Source organism: Argopecten irradians, chromosome 9, assembly GCF_041381155.1.
Source record: "Argopecten irradians isolate NY chromosome 9, Ai_NY, whole genome shotgun sequence".
Classification (NCBI taxonomy): Eukaryota; Metazoa; Mollusca; class Bivalvia; order Pectinida; family Pectinidae; genus Argopecten; species Argopecten irradians.
In genome coordinates, this window is record NC_091142.1 from 35,309,038 (window position 1) to 35,332,158 (window position 23,121).

Here is a 23,121-nt window from a genome sequence, read left to right on the forward strand (position 1 = left end):
AGTGAGGAAAGTGTGGAGGTGTGTGTCATTTTTAAGACCAGACCACTCCGTAATGATCCTCACTTTTACTTCATGCAAGAGTACCATTAGAGAATGGCAAGGTGTAACTGTACTGACTTGTAGTAGAAAACGTTTTTGTGCCTTAGCTTCTTGTAACATACTAATAAAACTTAATAAGATTTTGTAATAACGAGAAAATGCAATATTTATGTGTACTTTGAAATAGTATCTGGCATTGATGATATCATAATTTCAGTAAGACGACATTTATCAAAAATAGATAAGATTCTATTGTGCTCTATATGTACTTCTCAAAAAAGACATAGTTCGCTTTAATGTCCATTTGCTTTGGTCAGTTGATGTTTCCTGTTAAACAGTGAGTGACTGACCATTGTGCCAATTAAAATGTTGTCTAACCTTCTTGGACAGTTCCACCTGTTTAAATGTCAAAACTTCACTTGTGTTATTGTTCACCCATAAAAGGCCACACTGTTTAAAGCTAGAACATAATCTTATATCCGATGGCTGCTGTTACCGTTTGAAATCAATCAATAAAATTAGGGATTATACAAAAATCAAAACATTTGTGATGACCAGTTTGTTTTATTTTCGTAAAATTGCTAAATAATAAAATGATAAGGATGAAGAAAGACAACGATGAATCTTTAGACACTTCCGCCACTGTATCCTAGTCCGCCTCCTGGAAAAAAGATCGCATAATATCAATGTAAATTCAAAACTAAAATATTCAACGAGACACTTTATTTTCTTGCCATGCAATATTTGTATTGCACATGTTAATATCGAACATTTTATAAACTTTTGACCGATAATTGCATGCATTACTATAATGGACCTTTGATACGCAGTATTTTCTCTTTTTCCCTTCTATTTTCTAAATCTATTTATGTTTCGACTATATATAACTACTACGCTCATTTATTTGTTGATATAATGCAACAAATAAACTGGTACCACACAATGAACATTACCATGAATTGTTAAATTCGTTATCATCCACCCACGCTTTGATAATTAAATATCAACATAATTATTTCCCTTCACTGATTCACGTAAGTAGCACATTTGGGGTTCTAATGCCGATTTATATTGACTATAACGGTGTATTTCCACGCATGCCAGTATTTCCATGCATGCCAGTATCAGTTAAATGCAAATCTAACATTAGTAATATTGTTAAGATAAAAAAAATAATCCCTGGAATTGCTACAGTTTGTTTATTGTATCTAAAATGAGTTAATCTAATTAAAAGAAATACGTTATAAGTGCTAGCCATATCTAAAACGCATAATTAGAAATAATTTGTTATGTTCATTTTGTTGCTGCTACTCTTCTCTAACGTGTTGTATATGGAAAAAGAACAAAAGAAAAAAAAACATAATTAAAACAAATGATTGACCCAAGAAACAAATAACGGTTTTTCTCTTCTAAAAGTAATAATTACTTGGCATGCAATTTGCTTTTGCGTGATAAGGGCACCTCAAACTGAATATGGCAAGGTATAGTACAACATCATAGCTGTATAGCGTGTGGAAGCTCACCTATCCCTTGAAGAACTTGGCAAATGCCTGAGATATAGTGTCGTTCTGTTGGGCTTGCTGGGTCTGGTTGTTGCTATCTTTTTCGTTAAAACCCTGCATGGAAATATTAGTAAAGAAAGCGGGATAACGTAAAAATAATCAAATCAGGCATTGGCTCGGTAAAAACAACTCAAACTTATTAAAAACAGGTGGTTTTATTACTCCTTACAATTAACGCTAATCTTATTTTAACACTGTTTGTACTTAATGTATTCTTCTCGTTGTTATTTATTACTGATCGTATTGTTTAGTTGATGTTTCTTAAGACAAGTGTTCAATTTGCCAATACTCAACAGTCAAAGTATGTCGAAATAAGGGCATTTACGACGTATTCAGTAATAGTCGATCAGGATATATACAGACAAAAATGTCAAAGCGTGGGTTCAGAACACGAATCTCTCCAGGACTATTCGTTATTTCAGTTGGATTTTTAGTAGATAATACAATTTCTAATTAACGCTTAATGATGTGTACACATACACTAGCATTCTAAGACTATAAAGCATAGACAGTTTGATTTTAGGTTTACGATGACAGTTTTACATGATACCACGAAATCCCAACCTCTTGATCGCCACTTGGAAACACATACGTTTGACATTAGATGTATACAGATTTTATCGCAAGGTTGTGCTTGAAAAGAAAATATTTGAAATTCCTTTTGAAGCGACAGACCACTGGATATTTACCTGACTGTTAGTGCCGTTCATATACTTGTCAGAAAACCCAGCAAAGAGAGACGCCCAATCCATCTGGTCGTTATCGCTACTATCATCGTCATCTTCATCGCTATACTCCTCCTCGCTTTCGTCGTCGTCGTTGTTGTCGGGTTTAGGGAGAAATCCTTTCAAGTTTTCCATGATGTCTGAAATGAAATGACCCGTATGTACCCTCTGCTCATTTATAGCCGAAGTTTCCAAAATCTAGAATTATAAACCAGAAGAGAAACTTATTTATAGAGAGAGATTATCTAAACTATGGTATATCTTACCTACGTTTTGTAATAAGATTGATCCAATTAATTAATTACACCAATTTCATCATTGTAATCTAAAGTTGTCACACCTCACACTTTCTTTTGTACAAAAAAGCACATCAGTCCTATGAGCAATAATGCTATAAAACTATCTAGCAAATGACAACACTTTGGTGTTCCTCTATCATAAATCACGTACAGATTTCGTTAGAGCTTTTCTATACGTTCATCTTTTTGAACATTCTAATAAGAAAATATTGATAAAACATTTCGAGACGTTCTCTTTCTCTGTATACACACCTTTATAGAACTTAGAGTAGTCCCCTCCTGCTGATTTACTGGGGTCTCCCTTACCCCCGTTACTGCCACTACTACTACCATCCCCCGCCAGCACGTCCTGTGTGGCTGTCGAGCCCCCACTGGTCTCAGACCGGCGATGTTTGGTGGCACTCTTACAGGTAATCTCTAAAATCGACAGGTATAGTATCATCAACAGTAGAGTATGGCGCAGCATAGTGCTTCGATAAACAGTAACACTTCAAGTAAGACGTTTTTATAACTTTTCTGGAATTTATATTGTTATTTTTAAGTCACGTGAACATAGAAATTGAGTCTACTTTGCTAATGACTCCTTTGATTTAATATTGTTCGTGTATCATTCTCACTTTGTCCTGTACAAAACATCAGATAGCGGTATTCCTTAAGTGCCCCTTTACCGACCATCATATCGTCACACCATATGGCATTAGATGTATGACTTTGTGCGCTGATAGCGTGCGTCAATCATATATTTTTGATATTGCATTAGTATTAAAGATGCTCCACCGCCGACAGACCATAAATAATATTCATCATTTGAACAATAATTGGTGTTTAATCGTGCATGTATATGTCTAATTAACACAAAACATAATAAAAAATAATTTATTTTGCCTTTGGTGCATGCGCAATCAGTACTAAATTCCATAAAGGATATAGTGCCACGGAATATTTTCGGGATGCAATTAATTCGTTTTGATATTTTTATCTTGATATCAAATTAAAAGCTCAAACTTTTCAATGGTGGTAATGGTGTAAAGCAAATAACTTTTGTAACTGAAGGAAAACATTAAATCGTCTGCTCCTGTTATTGATAGTGAAAAAATACCATTTGTCAGCGGTGGAGCATCTTTAAATGAAAGTGATTAATACAATAAGTCTTACTTACCTTATTTTGTGATTTCTTGAGACGAGTTTCGTTTTTTAAAATCGGCTGAATCTACTACTGAGTTCATAGTCATTACAGATATCCTATTAAAATCAAAACCGTTGCATTCATTTTGCCACGCTGCATGTAAGTTGTAATTGTACAAGACTTCAGCTGCTAATTTAATAGCACTTTCAATCTGCTGTTTCCCACTACAGTTTTTTGTTCCTATGATGACGTCATAATTCATTTTTTCTCATTATATGACATGACAATCGCTCCGAGTACTGCTCATGTAATTACATGTATGCATATCTTCCTGTTTTAACATACTTACCTACTTAATTGGTATCCTATACGTCAGTTATATTTATTGATCTGCTTTATATTCATAGTGGAATGATGAAGCCCATCGTAGTGAAATTTATATATTTTAGTTTGTAGATGCTTTACCATTGTATATAAGGATTAATATTCTATTTCCGAGGACAAAGATAGCATAAGTTTTAAAAGTTCTCTGTCAAGGCTTTGGTAATTGAGACTTATGCCGTGTGCTGTTGTGTTGGAAAAATATAAATTTCGTATTTCATGAAGTTCAAAGGGGGATAAATCTTATTGCTTTAAGTTAAATTACTGCCAGTGCTGATGATATGACTTTGTATTAGGAAATGATAATTCTGTATCATCCATCAATAAATTGATTAGGATTATCAACGAAAATTGAACGTATGAATGAAAACAAATAACTCTATGCCTTATATGACAATTTAGCATATGTGAAATTTTGTGCTTGGTTCTATTTTGTCAATTCAAAAGCAAACGCAAAAAACACTGTGTCAGGCCGTGAAAACATCATATAACAGCTATGATAACCTATACAACACTAGTTATTGAAGCCTGCATGATTATAATAACATTTTACTACGATGTATGATACAAAAAATATGTTATAGATATATGTCGTCTATAAAACAGCTTTGCTGCCTTAAAATAGTCTGTCGTACTACACTGTAACAAGTTACATGTATATATATTGTGAGGAAGTCAGGATCAAAATATGTCCTTGTACTTCATTATAAAGTCATAAATAACATACCCATAACAAACTCGAGGGACCTCACATACATGTCCTGTAGTTTACACAGTGGAAATAGACCTTAAATGAATATATTAAACGTAATAACGTACAATAATATAGATATTGTAATAGCATAATTATAACATTATCATTTTGTCTAGTGGCCACTACAATGCTACTCTTCCTTGTTTTATGTAGCATGTTCTGATAGAAGGACTATTCAGTAACGCCGCGACAAGATGAATGGATTACGTGAGGGCAAACAAAACTGAATCATAAAGGGTCTTGACATTTTAATCGTTTAATTAATAAATAACTGCATAGGTAAAACTATGGATTGACTACCTTCCGCATCATATATCTATAATTTGAATACTACTCCATAGCGTTATAATTATTTATCACACTCCAAATACAGAAAACAAATAATCAAATGAATTGAAAATTACTACCATAAGGTGATGAATTTATTATCAAAAAAGATGAAACTCATATCAAAGTAATGTAACAAATATGATGCAAACAAATTTACACATAATTCATAATCAGTGTAATAAAATCATTATAAAAGCATTATGAAAAATAACATAATCCAGTTATAACGCATATTCCGCTCAATCAGCAAACACTCAAAGTTTGTAATTTGGCTCGTAGAATAACAAATCTTCTCTAACACACGCATACTAAAATCTGTTAAAGATGCATTAGTTGAAAATAAGGCGAAAGAAAAAGTTGATACTCCTTTTGACAAGATAAGATTAACGTTAATCAATATGCATTGTATATTGATGAAATAAACACACTTAAATCTTTGTTAAATTTAAACTTCTTCATTTAAATCACTTAATTACATTAGCGAAGCAAATATAATTGTAAAAAACTTGATATTTATAATTAGTAGATGTTACTGAAAGTTGTATTTGGTTAAAATAATTGTGAATTAATAAATCATCACTAATTCGTGGTAAATTTCTGGTTTAACCAACGCTAACTGGAAATAGGATAGGGATATAAAATGGGTGCAGATAGTTCTGCTATCTTAGGATCTGAGCATAGTAGAGAAGCTGGACTGGCGAAAACTATTGACGATTATCTGAGCAAAGCAGTTGTATGACAGTTGTTAGATTATTAGTACAATTTGAAAGAACCACATATTTATAAGTTAGTCAAAGATACGTATGATGAAAGGCGACAAAATCCGGCAATCAACTATAAAACAATTAAATAATTAAGAAAAATGTGGAGACGAATGCAATCGACGTTTTGGCAATATCATTAATATAGTAATAAGAGTGCTATGGATTGCCAATATCAAAATCAGGTATCATTGATTTGTGAAGAACAATAGACAATACGATGGCGTCGGGATATCAAAACGACATAGGTAATATTGCTTTTATCTTTCGGTGTTTATCACGTCGACATATGATTTCATAATCACCTGAAATGGGGATTAATCGAATTTGTTAAAGATCTCTTTTACGACGTTATATTGTCTATTTAGAATACCACACATAATACGCAGTACCGTAGATGACTAGATGTTGAACATAATTTTCAAGTTTAATTCACAAAATCATAGGAGGGAAAGATTGTTTGTCAATGGTACAGCCGGTACATACGACACAACAGACCATCCAGACGATGAATTCTAGCATGCCCTTTTAAAAGATGTCCTTCATTTCTCCTGTGTCACAACAAGTGATAGACGGACGAGTACGCCTACATAGTTTACCTGGAATTGGGCGGGTCACCAGATAAGTGTAAAGCGGACTTTCAATAAGATATTGCTACTACATTATCACATGATGAAATACAATGCAAGTACATTTATTAGATACTCGATGTACTGTCCAGATGTATTATATTTCGACATTGACTCTAGCATTTGAGAACTTTTAAAGTTTTTATATCTATTTACAAATGAAGAATTAATACAGAAAAACAATACATTATCAAATGCACTGATGAATGTAATTGAAAATTAGGCGAGTGTAATTAATGAAGGTGGTATATTCAATGTGTAACACGTAAGATCAAATACAAATAAAAAATATATTAACATACTTATCTACAATTCTGTAAATGTTATGAAAATAATGCATAATCAAATAGCTGGCCTTACCTAAAACTGCTAGTTGAATACTACATAAATTGAAATCATATGGACCTAAAACGTAATACATAGATAAAAGAGACAGCTGCTATGCAATTACTTTGAATTGATAAAATATCCGAGAGGCTATAAATATTTCAGTAGTGGCACAGTAAGGAGCAATACAGGTAAATAGTGTGTATAACTTCTATATGTGTTTACGTCAGCCAGCAACACTTTCTATACTATTTGTGAATAGAAAATGGCATATGTCTTTACAGGGAACTGCTTATGTTTACTAAAATAACCATATTACTAGCATGTTATATTCTATATATCTGGATTTTCTCTATTGATACCATTTGTCACGTATAACTAGTATAATCTACAACCATAAACGCTGTCTTGTGTGCTGAACATAATGATGGTCATCTTCTATGATAGAAAGTTTGGCTAGCACATGTGAATTGTCAAACACTACTGTAAGTGGTAGTACTTCACATTAAGATATGTCTCGACGTTTACCAAGGCTATATCTCCCTGCGTGCCAGTCTCACCCACCAAGTTATCCATCTACCCAGATATACCAGTGATAATCCAGAGGAGTGTGGACACTGGCCTTTAACCTTCACAGTTAATAGGGCCAGGTGGGGATGATACGGCTGTAATGGACACTCAGTGTATAGTTATACCAGGCCAAGGAGGGTCGGTGTTAATGAAGATACATTAATAGAGTCAACAGGCAGGTATGCAATTTGTGTTATTCTAATGCTTCTATAGATTCGTAGGCAGATATATCTATAAAAATCAATGATTAGAACTTGGATATAATTATAACTGAAGTTGATACGAAAACCAGAAATCAGATAAAAAAAACAACAACATTGGATCAACTTGAATCACTATTTGATGAAAACGGTTGCTTTATTGTGTATCAATTATTTGTTGTTCTAAATGAGATATGAAGTTTTAAATAAGTATATCGACACATCTACCAAGTCGTTTGGGTCAGGTAAAGAAACGACCATGATATATAGTCATTACAGGTAGAATATATTTCTCCCATACATACGGATGTAATACTTATCCCATGTCACCCATGTATCGGACTATATTAGATGGCTACCCATGTAATACAACCTCTTCATGTCAGAACCAATGCTAATTTCTTCGCTAAAATGTTAACTCGAACTTCGTAAATCAGGCTGGTAGTATCGTAGAGGACGCAAACAAAAATAAAAAATGCGGGATATCTTATACATGTAAAAATGTGGACGTATAAGAGAAAAATACTCTTTCATCAGTTGATATGGAAGAATAGGATTACTCAACGTCCAGAATCACAGAATAGTGTAAAACCCTGGGCATGCCTCAGGTCTTACTTCACGTCGTGACCTTCGTATGAAATACCCCTTTCCTTCCTATCCACATACGAAATATCGTACGTGTTACATGGATATCTATTCCTAAACTCACATCCCTACAGGTATGTTAGCCATTTGTTAACTCCTCATACTGCTATCGATTAGTAGTCGAGTAGTCTATATATCAGCCTTTCTTAGATAAGAATGTGTTTATTAAATTTAGTTAACAGTGAAGTCAAGGACCAGACAGTGAAATGGCATGATCTTGTAATCGTGAGGTCATGGAACAACTGAATTCGACATATACTAGATATTTGTCATTCTTATTAAGACGTGATATGGTATATATACTGTTATTAAGACATTGAAACGAATGTGATATTAGGATGACATTCTGTGGGAGCTTGGCTGATAATTGGTAGTTATTTCATAATTTGTGTTAATTGTAGTTAGCATTGTGTTTATAGTTAATCCCAACCTATCTATGTACATGTCTAAGGGATATATGTGGAATTGGTGTACCGCTGTACTAGCAATGGGTGTTCCTACAAAAAATGGAATATGCATACAATTCTGATTTTTGGTCATGTTATGACATCGTTTTCCCCATAGAAATCATGCTGTAAAAGGGTAGCGATTTCAAAACATATTTTCAATAAAAACAGTTACTTTATTGTCATGTACTGTTTTACGTTTGACTAATATATGTACATCAGAAGAGCGGATAAAAGGTACTAATATCTTCTCAATCTTAATTATTGATTCTTAAAAATATAAAAATGCTTAATGCTTTTTCAGTGATTTCTTTTTATTCTAAAGTAAAAATGAATACCTAGATATATATCAAGGAAAGTTACAAAAAATGTAAGAGCATTTTACAAACTGTAATTTGGATTAACTAAATAAGGAAAACTATTTCACAAAACTAATATGTCACAGTATTATAGCTCGTATCATTACTCTGGTGTCAACAGAGCAACAATTTAATGCACTCCTATATGTGAATAATTTAAGTAGCATTGATTCCTTGCATTACCTTTGAAATAAGACTTGCATAAGTTTAGTATAGATATCATCATGACACGTTTCACTGTCGTACCCAATCAGAAACCATGTTTTCTTCTTTACGACCTTTCCTTTATGAAGTATCATATTACATCACGTAGCGTGTACAGAATTACAGTATGTTGAGTGTTTTATGCTTTTCAGGCAATTCTGTATCTAGATATATCTTTTTATGAAAAGTGCTAGTGATATCTGCCACCCGATCATTCGTTCCGTTCCAATGAATTCATCAGAATAAATATTTCCTGATTTTCAGATCTGGAATTCGGTTTTAGTGTGGAAATATTAAAATGAAACTTCCTTGTGTCATTGATATGTTCGAATACCTCGCTATTCTCAAAACAATGGTATTGTATGATCTGAAAAAACCTGGTATTCATACCCGGGTTAGGTGACCCTCTGCTAGTGGTCTGATAAGCCTCGTAACGTTATGACATACTATAGATGTGACTGTTTCCATAGCTTTAACCACCTGTCTGGTGATGTGACTTCTGTGGTCGTCGTCAATTAACAGTTGAAGGATAAATAGCCTCACAGGGTCTTCTCCTGTTTGATACCCACACGTATAACTGCCAGATTGTTCCTTGTGATCGATAATCCAGGTTTGTTGTGAGGAATCCGACTGATTAGAAGCCATTCCTGGATCTATTTATAGCCATTGGTTGACTTAGAGGAGGATACACCTCCGCCGGAAAGACAGATATACATCTAGCTGCCCCGGGTGGGTATAGGTGTGTTCAGATGTGATACAGGTGTGGTTACCATGCTGTAGCTTTAATTACACACCTATATATAGTGATGGATCTTACCTGTGTGTCATTCACTATCAAGGATAAACAATCGGTAAGTGTGTTGATTGTTACGTACTTGATCAGGTACGCGTGCAACACGTGTTTTTTACCATATCAAGGAAATGTGTTCTTAGGCCTATATAAGTTTATGTCTTTATATATAGACAATCTGGTTTAAATTATTAACAGGTGAGAAATGTGTAACTCTGTGTGAGGCCAAACACACGTGCTCATATCAGTTTATTTATTACGCTAGTATGAATTATATATATAGTGCGCAGTCAGGCAGAACTGTTTTGAGTTGACTATTTACACTGACCGCATATCTCTTCAATATATTGTATAGGCTAACAATGGCAGGTTAAATTTTAATCAAATCAAGGCTGTTTAAGTTTTAATTCCAATACACACGTGGCAAGAATATATATGTGTGTGTTTGATACCTCTGACTATTTACCTATGTTTGGTATCTGATTACGAATTTGTACCTAACCTACATGCTATTACCGTACAGCACATAATATATTCGAAAACCGGCGTTTAAGATGAACGATCGTCCGTTTAATCACTAGCTTAGATTAATTAAAATCTAATTTAATTTCAGAAGTGGTTTTCAAATACAAATACAAGTTTCAATTAGGTAGAAGGGCATTGCATGCATAACTGTTTATACAGCTTCATTGGTTATGCATGTCTTAACCTACATAGCTTCATAGCATGTAAATTTGAATTTTAAGCAGAATATGTGTACATTGTCGTCGAGATTTACAATACCATTCACGTTGACGCAAATGGTTGACGATGTATTATAAATTGTTAAAGCAAATTTAATTATGATATTATCTATATGTATTTCAAGTTGTAAACATTCTATGGATGTGATGATCACTTACAATTATTTTAATGAATCATTTGGTGCAAGTCTTGTGGGATCTAATCAGTTTGAATATCACAGATGAGTGTTATTATATAAAGAGCAGTTGATAATATCGGTATTTACATAGCAAAGAACGACCCCATTATATCAGGCGCATCCATTTTAGGTGTAATTTGTAAATTTTGCTGATTATGTGAGCATAAAAAACAATAGCTCAATGGTTAAAACCATAGAAATAACAAGTCTGACAAACCATACGTACTGCCGTATGTCAGTGGAATGTTATGGCAGGGCTACTTCATTTGTAACTTAACGTGATGTATGATGAGAATCCAATAATTAATTTCTTGTTTGTAGGTAAATAGAACATCATTAATTATACATGAATTGATGAGATAGGGTGTCGGTATATCATCAACACGTAAAAACAATCAGGCAATCATAGTATAAGACACAGAATGGCGCTGCCACGAACAACGCCAGCAAGTCAGTCCAATTAGATTCCATATGTTCATCAGATCTGGATATAGTGCCTTATGAAGGACTGCTATATTTTTCTTCACTGGTTCCAACTTGAGAGGCACCTACATGGAATGTTTAATCTATGACAGCCACATAACGTTATTTCGTGTTAATATACAACAGGAATCAAGTCGCTGTAGACAACGCGAGGTAATCTTAAAAGAAGTTTTTCATAAGGTATACGTACATTTCCACATCGTTCGATACTACAGGTATACATATATACAATACGTATCCGTCAATAATTATATCCCACGATCAAACGACGCATCTCGTGATACATTCACAGTTCATACAGTCATAAATGATTATTTTTACTATTTCAGACATGCACGTTGTAAGCCACAGAGCCAATGAGTAATATCAGCTCAATTACGTCTAACACTGCAGGAGTAGCGTCCAATGACGTCACGACAGCGGCGGGACGGGTACAAAACGAAGACGGCAGTGGTAATAACTATCTATACACAAATACTATCTCTCATAATACGCGATTGAAAAACTGTCATCAGTGGTTTAAGGATCATTTCGTCTAACATCACATTTTTCAGTACATCAAAATTTCAATTTCTAAATCCAAAGCTTGATAGAGATAGCAAATTTATATATTAAAGAGTTAATTTTAGTTTGATGTGTTTGTTTGCGCAATGCAATCTATAAGGAAAATAATATTTCAGATACGATTGGGTCCGGGTGGACTGCATACAATTAATCAACATTATAGTAACACCACCTTAATTAGTATGTATTAAATGTAAAACTTGATTAAACATTCTTTAATCAGGAAATTTTCAAGTCAAGAACGGAAGTAAGCATAATACAATGTAACTTAATATTGTTAAGATAGATAATCAGATCTATATCAGTTTCGGAAATAATATTTAAAATAAGACATTTTGTGTATTAATCATGTTCTGTTGTCACGATCGTATTCCCTGTCTCTCAAGGATGTATTATAGGCTTGTGCCTTTCATTGAATTCATTATAAATGAGCATATCACTGAATTTATCGATTTAGCTCCTATAATGATTTTAAAATCTTATGGTAAAAATGCAATCTTTTCGTTGTTACTTTAAATGGCACTAGACATAGTGTGGCTATAATGAGGTCGAGGACCACTATTTCCAAATGTAAAATATTCTATTGAACGCCATTATAAATCTGGTCAATATTAATTTTTGCGGGTGTAAAATTTCGCTATTTACTGTTTGGAACTCTTTTCGTGTAGTTTTGTTTTCGAGAATTATTTTCATGACTTAGAAATCGTTGTTCACACGACAGGTAGGCTGTGATAAGTAAAAACATGATTTTGATAAATTTAAATTTAGCGCGATATTGATTTTCATTAAAGTAATAGAATTAAGCGAAACAAAAGCCCGCGAATATTAGTACCTTCACGGTAAACATGTTGGGGTACCAAATCTTTTGGTGACGACCTTGGAATTTCTTTATTTCATACAGTGTGATAATAATACTTGATGTTTTTGTTTTACATTTTGCCCACCAAACCACTTGTCATCAACATCCTTTGAAGATATTATATATACATAATAAATATATTTATTGATTATCTGTTTTGGTTTGAGAGACGAAAACCTATATTGAACTTATCCAATCAGAGGTATTGGCAGCTTAGTGATTGCTGACGTTGTTATTTTACAGGTACCACTGCTAGTGGGTTGGCTGTGGGTCTAGCTGTAGGAGGGGTGATACTAGCAGCTGTGCTGGTATTCATTGTGGCCTACTGCTTCTTCAGGTAACCTTCCAACTTAATATCCTTAATATTTCAACGTTTAATTTATCTTATTTTCCGTCATGTAAGGTCGTGCATGCGATGGCGCTGTTAGATCTAGCCTATGTTTGTGTTTTTATCGTCAGCCACCACTTGTAGAGTCTATAATCGATTGACATGTATCGCTAAATTAACAATCAGAAAAGTAAAGACTTCCCTTGGGTTTCATTAAATAATGATAAGTTCAACAACGAACTGCAATCGACACTATGTAGTTAAAAGAATTGCCATGATCGATTTGAACTTTTTTTGCAGATAAAAGTAAAGAAGTTACCTCTAAAGAAAAATCAATATAATTTTATTTTGTGTAGAAGGTTAGAATGATGATTTTATTTGATTACGCGTTTGTCTAACTTTTCAGGCGCCGCAAAGACAATGAAACAGACAGCGAAAACAACAATGTGCAACGCATTTCCATGAATAACGAAAATTTTTCTCATGTAACCAATTTGAAGAAACTTGAGCCATTAGAAGTTAAAAACGGAAAAGCGATTCCGAAACGTACAAAGCCAACACTAGATGAAAAACGAGAGGTGGGAAAGGCCGATGACCTATCTGATGTTGACCTTTCATTGTTTTCTGGTGAAGGTCAACTTAACCCTGCCTTTATTGACGACGATGAATTAGAGACTGCTACTCGTAAGACATCTAGCAATGGAAAGGACAATAACATGGTAGTGTTTAAGCTCGAAGGAGTGGTCAAATTCGATGTATCACAAATTACCGGGGTAGATAGGAATCTAAAATTATCACCGGACAATCAAACCGGAAGTGCGGCGTCTAATACTGTGACCAGTAATGGTGATATCTCAGGAAAACCAGAGCGGAATTCTAACGCCACGAAACAACATCACAAAGTACCCGATAAACAGGATATGCAAAATGTACAACTGAGAACAGTGATATTGGATAACAAAGCTACAGTCTCTAACGATTCACAAAGTAAACGAACCACAAAGGTTAACGATTATAAAACGGCTGTGTATAATGCAGATAATCGACAATTGTTGGACCAGTCTCGTAGTGATATGGCTGATGATATACGTCCGGGAACGAGTAGTTCCACGTTTCCAACAGCAGTAACAGCTCGTGTAGACGGTGAGGAAGTTATTGAGGTGATCTCTGAGGGACCATCAACCTCAAAGGGAATGGATACACAAACTGTGGTTACTGGGGTTAGAACAGATCAATTAACCTTAAACTCAAATCAAATGCAACAAGACAAACCGGAGTCAGTAGCGGTTGTTATAGAAGACAGATATGTGCCTGATAGTGATAAAACAAAAGATGAGAAGTCTGGTACTGTCCCAGACAGAGGTTTCTCTGTGATAGAGAAGACGATAGAACTAGATGAGGAGTATAAGAGGAAGCACAGTGTTCGTGGCAGAGAAATTACGACGATATATATCGGCGAGGAAAATACACATGTAGGAAAAGATAAACGGGGACGCCATGACAGAATTGCATTCAAAACGGATTCAAAATCAGAACGTTCTGGTAAATCTGAACATAGGAAACGTCATTTAGAAAATGACCCTCCTTTAAAGGGAAAGGATATGAACGTACCTGTAAAACTAGAGTCTATAGAAACTGGAAAGGTGAAAAAATATAGACATTCATCAGATAAATTAGAAAGACAAGACAGTAAATCACTAGTAAAAAGTAACAAAAAGAAAGGAAAAATAGTGCCCGTCAAACCCGCTCTTAAGCGAGAGGCGAGCACTTACGAGATCCCGTGGGACATGACCGACGTAGGGGCTCTCCTAATGCAAGTCAATAATATCGCAGAATCAGATTAATTCTCACATCTCTAAATAACATCGAATCAGAAAAGTTTCAAATGGTACAATGTATTACGTTGTTCGTTGATAGAACATAATAATAAGAACAGTAAAACGGCTTAAATGAAATTTACAGATGTGATCGAATTATCTTTAACGTAACTTAAAGTATGATTTCTAAAAGTTGTATTTTGGTTCAAGTGTAAAAATGTCATTATTCTAGAGTAAGGAGAGCGTGTGTACACGGGATTTGACTCACACCACTTTAATCACACATTTCAGTTGTTATCTATGTTAAATGTTACTTACATAAATTAAAACAATTAAATTGTTTTCACTCTAATATATATATATATTAAACATTAAATGTGATAACAAGAATACTTATAGAGTTGAGTATGACTTTATCAAATTTTAAAGTTGTGACTTAGTGTACTATGAATATATCTTATTTTTTGCTTTTATGTTGTGATTTACTACAAATATTCGTACTTCTAATTACATCACTGCAACAGTTTGGTGTAGCGGTCAGACGAATCAAACTATAGAAACAAGACCAATTTCCGGTACTAGACAACAATATCATCTATAAGGTCCTATCCCTCATCGTGATGAAATGCCTTTTTTAGACATTCCTCATGGGGATTGCGAGTTATCTCCCTTTCAACAAAACATTTAGTAACACATAGTAATAGCCATGCCTAACCAGAAAACGTGAAAGTGAATTAAACAAACTTTGTTATAAAAACATTTAATCTCAATGCGTAGAGACTTTATATTTTAATGGCATCAATTCTCCTACATCGGCCTAATTTAAGGATTGATTTTCATTTGGCGTATACAGTAATATGAACACAGTTGCCAACAAGCTTTCCATAAATGAATATATTCGTTGCCAACTGGGTTACCACCGTTTACGTAGTCAAAATCACGATCAAATATTATATTTACATTCCTGTTTTGCTTTTACAATGAATAAAACTGACAACTACGGTCGCCGTGGCTAATTAAACAGCGTATGCACTAAATTATACCTGATGATACTATACAAAGTCACGACAAAAAGATTTAAATATTTCATATTGTACCCTTGGTCTATTTTCCCATACACATTTTTTTGTAAAAAACGACTTCAGTTGACAAAAGGTATTAGAAAATGAATAAATATAGGTAGATAGACACCTCTATACATTTTAAAAGCTATACAAATCCAAAGCGACGGAAGCATCGTGCCTTCGGTGCTTAAGTATGATATATCTTTCTATCGAAACCCTGCCGCATGATGGTATTCAATTATCATATCAGGTTCATTAAAGCATAAGAGATATATCAACATGGATATAATACTATCCTCTACCAATGATAATGGATATCATAAGCGTAACATATTTTTCCTACATTTGTATTTCAGAAGTCAAAATGTCAATGTGGTCCGATTGTGCAAACAACAAAATAAACACAGAATCTAAGCTCTATACGGACTAGTACAAACATAATACAAAATAAAACCTCCATTCAATTATACACGTATTTACTCATACTGCGGAAAGCAGTACAGACATTTCATCCTCTAATATAATAATGACATTTGAAAGACTACAGCCTACGATTACTACACAAAAACCTCTACTGTATGGTTCAGACAAGGAAAGGATTTATATAGGCTTCGCCTGTTGTCCGATCCATTCGTTAGATACTTTATTAGTTCATGATTTTTGCTACATGTATGTTTATATTGCCTGTATTATCAATAAAATATTTTGAAATGAAATGGTTCAGATACGATACAAATATCTAAAATAAGGTAAGACCTGATTACATACATACATTATTATTATCATAGGAATATCAATACCAAAACCAAGTACGACTTCAGAATTTTATTTTTTATTTCACAATTCTTGATTATTAAGTTTAATAGAAAAATCATCGCATGATGTAATTCGTATATCATTAGATTATTCAGAATATTGGAGAAATATTAGATAGAATATACCACCCTGAAACGATGTTAAATGATATAACCACAACATATCTGTCCTACATTTGTAAAGCTGATGTCAAAATGTTAACGTGGTCCGATTGTGCAAAAGCAACACAACAGTGGAATCTATGCTCTATTAGGGCTAGTACAAACATGACACTTAATAAAACATACAGAAACATCCATTCAATTAAACGTATAATCAAGATGTGTTGTTTGTACTGTGGAAAGTACAAAGACTCTTTTGATAAAAACAGTTTAAAGACAGAAGCGCGCAGTTTTTAAAAATAGAATCTTTCGTTTCAAATAGCGTTATTGTAAATGCCTATGTATGTCTTCATTGATGTAGATGAACAGAACTTAATTTTGTCAGTGACTTTTCAGATAAGACCGAAGGAATACTTGCTGCCTTTATTGCATGATCGTAAAAGGCGATTAAATATAGGAATATGTTTGTATTCTTCTTATCTGACGTTATTCTTCCTCTAACGTCTTCAATACTTTTGGTCTCTCTTGAGCGCTCGCCCCAGCTAGTTAGGCTTTGGGTTCTGTCTCCTGGCCTAGACACACCGAAGACTTTCAACATGATTGTTTCTGCTCCTGCTTACTGGAAATTGGACGACTGGTTCGCCCATTGCCGGATTTAACGTGACCGGTTGGGTGTGTTGCTTGGTGTCTTCGGTGGCATGCCTTGGGGTATATAGCACTATAAAAAGGGCAACAGTTCCACTATATAAGAAGTCACAACATGAATATACCGCAGTCTCCCAAAACACGCACCACACACTTCATACTGACAGCACACCTCAAACAGGGGAGGCCGTCTTAGCATGACAATGACTGTTAATAGGAAGTTAATTTAATCAAACAAACAAACCAAGTTAAGTTTATATAAAGTAAGCATCATGACTAATATTACTGTTGAGTTGGTAAATTGTAGAAACAATCGGCAGGGTTCGGAACATATTTCTGCTGCTCAAATAACAGTGCCATTGTATTAACCATATGTCTATAGCAAGTACCACCGGCGATTGTATATTACATGTATATCACACAAAAATATCATATTTGGATATGTTACATTTGACACTAAAGTTTCTAATCGATGCTTAACTGTCATTGAAGCATACAATCTGCATTTTCCCATAAATAGAGTGATCTATTTTTCCTCAAATTTCATTTTGTCATAAGTTTTACAACCACCAAAAGAGTGATTTTTTGTAAATTCAAATACAGTCAAATAAATACTTTTATTAACTGCTATAGATACCAGTACACATAATGGCATGGTTATTTCGTGCTAGCTGTTATGTCAAGTTTGTCAAATTGTACAAGTTACACAACACTTTACCAGTCAGCAGTGAAACCTAACGTTAGGTATGAAACATGCGCACTTTTGAAACGGTTCTGACACGGCCTTGTAAAGCTCGAGTATACACACACTGGCTTTCTATCTTCAAGACTATAGCCACAATAATGCAGAAGTAATTACATGCTTAGCAATAAAAATGAGGCGATGAACAATATATCATCTATAAGGTTCGCTTCTATTTCGTCCCCTCATCATTGGTGTCTGTACGATGAAATGCGTTTGTAGACATTCATTGCAATATAGAGTTATCTCACTTTTCTTACAAAACCTTTACTTACACATGATGAAATCGTCACGCATAACTTTAAAGATAAACCCTGAAATGAAGAAATTCAAAGGGTAAAATTTTCTGTTTAGAAACATATATCAATACACCTATGTAAGTTGTAAAATTGTATGATTAAACCAACCAGCAGGTTTCCACAAGGTCTTCGTAAGGATGTCTAAGATCGATAAAATCTAATCTGATTATATCTTTTTGTAAATACTTTATAGCATCATAATAAGTCCCCTTTCTTTATCTACATTAGTGTTCGTCATGTTGGCTACTATTCACTTTAGGTAACATTTTACCATCCGCGAATATTTAAATATTAATGATCATACAGGGTGTCCCAATAGACATGTCCCGAGTTTGTCGCTCTATAAAAATGTTTTGGTAGACGGAGGAATTTGATCTATTTACCATGAGAAATATAGTGATCTGTTCTGTACAACGATACATAACAACCTGGACAAATATCTTTTTGTTAATACTTATATTGAAAATCGAGAGAAAATCATATTTCGCTGATTTCGCGATTTGTTCAGAAAATCAATAACTTTCAGTTAAAGAAAGGGCGCGAGATGTCCACCCTTCTTTTCGATGACATGATGAATTGTGTCCCTGAAATTCCTCACCACCTCACAATTCTGTAAATCTGCTTTCTTGAGATGGACAGCATACCTGGGTACATTTTTATATACTTCCATTTACTAAAGTAGGGGATTTTCCGGTCGCATTGTAGATTTTAATATCTTCATCCTGAATCTTCATGGTGCTAGAAGTCATCAAAATGTGACATCATCATTTCATCATTTCAATTATGACGTCATTAGACATAATGATAATGTAATCTGTACATTTGTATACAATTAAGTTAAATGTGGATTCTCCTGCTTTCCAAATCATTTTGAATTTTCAAGAAAAGTTTAGTATTGCAAAGTTTATTACCAGTCAAAGTCGGGACATGTTTTTTGGAATACCCTGTAGTATTTCCACGTGCGCCTTTTAGACAGTAATTAAGACGATAATTTTAGTTTGTACAGAGTGTTTCATAAATTGTGTTACACTTTTAAAGTTAAATACTATTTTCATTTTTAGTAGATTATTCTGAAATTTGGACATCATAATGCTAGTACTTGAAATTCTTATATTAATTTAAATATAAATTACTACAATGTTCATTGTTGCCATAGCAACGGTTTTTATGGAGCTTAACATTTTCACAAAATGTGTTCTAGGTGGCGTCCTTTCTGCTTCATTACAGTCGCAACCCTTTTCTTGAAGTTCGTAAGAACTGCAGCACACATGTCTCTCGGAATGTTGTTGATTTCTCTTTTGATTGCTATTTTGTGTTCATCAGTAATTGTTGGCCTAGGTGAATACACTCTATCCTTCACGTAGCCCCACAGAAAGAAGTCCAGAGAACTAAGGTCTGGGGAATGAGGTGGCCATACAAACTGTGTCATGTAAGAAATATACCGATCCGTGAAATGTTGTTCGAGCCACTCGATGACACAGCGAGCTGTATGTGGTGTTGCACTATCCTGTTGGAACCACACTGAATTGATATCTCTCACTTTTCGTTTCAAAGCAGGTGGAAATTTGGACTTAAATAGCCTCAGATGGCGTTTTGAATTAACAGAGGCAGTATTGCTGTCAACACAGAAATATGGACCGATAATTAACGAGGAGTTGTTTATTTACCACATTTGATAAAGTGAAATGAGCTTCGTCTGAAAACCAAACATTACCAAAAAATTCATCTGGCTGCCGAGAGATCAAGTTTGCAAATTCAAGTCTATTATCAATATCTGATTGTTTCAAATGCTGTATAACACTAACCTTGTATGGCTTTCATTTCAAATCAAATTGAAGCATGCGGTATACACTCATCCGGCTAACTGTTCCATTCAAATCCTTCATGACATTTCGTACTGACCTTTCTGGTGTTTACGTAATCACACTCTGGGCAGAGTCAATGTTTTCATTATTGCACATATTTTTAGGCCTACCAGTATTCCGATTTCTTGAATCACTAACGCTTCCATTTTTCAAAACTCTTGATAAGTCAATATATCTTCATTTTATTTAATTTTTTCAATTTCTGGATGTCATTTTCATTTTCATAATCCTGATGACTTGTGTTGCCGATTTTGTTTCATAAAAACATTTTACTACATTTGCTTGAAACTGTTTTGTCGGATCCATTCTTGAGGTGATGGTAGTAAAAATAACATCATTGAAGTAATTGATGACATCACTAATGACGTCATCATTCTGCCATATGACGTTAAATATTTTCCCGTACTTTATCAAACAAAACATCTGAATGCATGCCTTTATATTCCAAAATGTGTTTAAAAGATGATGTACAGATTAAAAGTTATATCATTTTAAAAGTGTTTATAAATAATTTATTGGACATCCTGTACTTTAATTCCGACCCTGTTAACACAGTCCAACGTAGTAATTTTTCAGGTCATACCATTTTGATCCCACTTGATCGTGTGTCGCCATAAACACGATTTGGGAAAGTTTTGCTATCAACATTATTATTATTTGGCAATGAAACTGTTTTAAAATTTATTTCAAATGCATTTCAATAGAATTTGTGTAAATTGTAAGAGAGAAAAAATGTGTTACCGTTTCATAAAGCATAACAGCAGCATTATATTCTGTTGGGAGTTGTCTTCTTGTCTTTTTCCGCATTTTAAACTTTAATTTGCCTTCAGGTACAACACAATTGAATAACCCTACGGGATACTCTACATTACGAACCAGAAAAAGAAATTTCAGGTTCAGACAAAATAAAAATATCTAAGAATAAGGTATAGGCCTGGTTATTTAATAATCATTGGACGAGAGGTTAATTAAGAATATCAAAACTGAAACCAATTACGACCTGGCGATGTTTTTTATTCCACAATGCTTTGCTATAAAATTTGATCGAAAACACCTCGCATGACCTAATTCGTATGTCATTGGTCTTCAGAATATAAGAGAAACATTAAAAAGCAAAGATGGATTACCATCCTCTCACAATGTTAAATGAATGGTATACATAACCATATCATATTTGCCCCACATTGGTATGCTCGATGTCAAAATGTCAATGTAGTCCAATGGTGCAAACCGCAAAATCAACACAACGACGACATCTACACTCTATCAGGGCTAGTACAAACATGACACAAAACAAAACGTACCTAAAAAATAATTCAGTTAAACACATAAACAAGATATGTTGTATTTATTGTGGAAAGCAACAAAGACATGCGCTGCTATTTGTACAGAAAACTATTCTAACAAAAAATTAAAAGACAGCTTTACCTAAAATAGTATCAATGTTTAAACTAGTGTTATTTTGCATGCCCCTACACAGGCAATATCTCTCCACGCGAATTTCATGTGCATTCCACGTAAAATTCAAATAATTTTAAGTGTGCTTCACCTGAACAAGAAATCAAGTGAATTTTTTCATGTGAATTCCACGTGAAAATTTACACTTAAAGGTGGGGTTGCAAAATCTGTCAACGCTCCGATGTTTTTTTCAAATTTTACAGTGTTATAGGTCTAGGTACATTAGTAATTTATTTGTGCATTTTATCTATTTTGTATATTTTAAAAAGGCATACAGGGCCTAAAATGATGTTTTCTAACAATACTTTGGGTACGTGTCAAGGGGACCCTTGTGGCCAACTTTTGAACATACATTTTTATTTTTATGATTATTATTGTTATTATTCTTTATTCATACCCATTTATAATGATATTTACTGATTAATTTGACTACTAATTCATTTTTTTCAAGCACAAAATGTCTAATGTTTGACAGAATAAAAAAATAATTGTATAGGGCTTGCATCAAATATTTGACATTTTATCGATTTTGTCCACACTTTTATATCATTTTAAAACATGCCATATGAATAATCTTATAGCAGATACTATTTCAAAAATATGAAATCCGGGAAAAATAGCATTTCAAAGACTGAAATGTAGCCAGACAGGATTTTAAAAAAATCAAATTTGTCATTGCTAAATGTAAATTCAAACTTGGCCATAGTTAACGTAATTAAACAACAATAAGTGATAGATGTAATCTATAAACTAAGTGCGTGTTTATTCTTGCATTGTCCCGAACAGTACAAAAAAGCTTAACAACTAGATATGCTCTTGGGTGGAAAAAATAGTGTCTTTTGTAATACCAGAAATAGAAAAAAATAAGAAAGGAATGTATTTTCGTTAGTAACTCAAACTCAAAAGATACAAATTAAGATTTGCCTTCCCTCTTAGGTAGATAAAAAACTATTTGAAACTGAATTTATGTAGGCTAAAGAGCGAAACTGTATTACATTTAATTATCAAAGA

General features: G+C 33.8%; 2 protein-coding genes across 3 annotated transcripts; one reads left to right on the forward strand and one right to left on the reverse strand.

Annotated features, from left to right (window-relative positions):
• Positions 1-600: 600 nt before the first annotated feature.
• On the reverse strand, positions 601-3,479 carry LOC138330964 (uncharacterized). The gene is made up of 4 exons (XM_069278434.1): positions 2,878-3,479; positions 2,291-2,466; positions 1,563-1,655; positions 601-700 (listed from the first exon to the last, which is right to left on the reverse strand). The coding sequence occupies exons 1-3, from the start codon at positions 3,089-3,091 to the stop codon at positions 1,563-1,565; spliced, it is 483 nt and encodes a 160-aa protein (XP_069134535.1). The 5' UTR covers positions 3,092-3,479; the 3' UTR covers positions 601-700.
• A 3,959-nt stretch (positions 3,480-7,438) lies between these two features.
• On the forward strand, positions 7,439-15,510 carry LOC138332167 (uncharacterized). Of its 2 annotated transcripts, none has more exons than XM_069280160.1 (4): positions 7,439-7,682; positions 11,882-12,005; positions 13,219-13,312; positions 13,710-15,510. In XM_069280160.1, the coding sequence occupies exons 2-4, from the start codon at positions 11,909-11,911 to the stop codon at positions 15,145-15,147; spliced, it is 1,629 nt and encodes a 542-aa protein (XP_069136261.1). In that variant the 5' UTR covers positions 7,439-7,682; positions 11,882-11,908; the 3' UTR covers positions 15,148-15,510. The 2 variants fall into 2 exon arrangements, with proteins under 2 accessions (XP_069136261.1, XP_069136260.1); XM_069280159.1 differs by lacking the exon at positions 7,439-7,682 and adding an exon at positions 9,668-10,208.
• Positions 15,511-23,121: the final 7,611 nt, after the last annotated feature.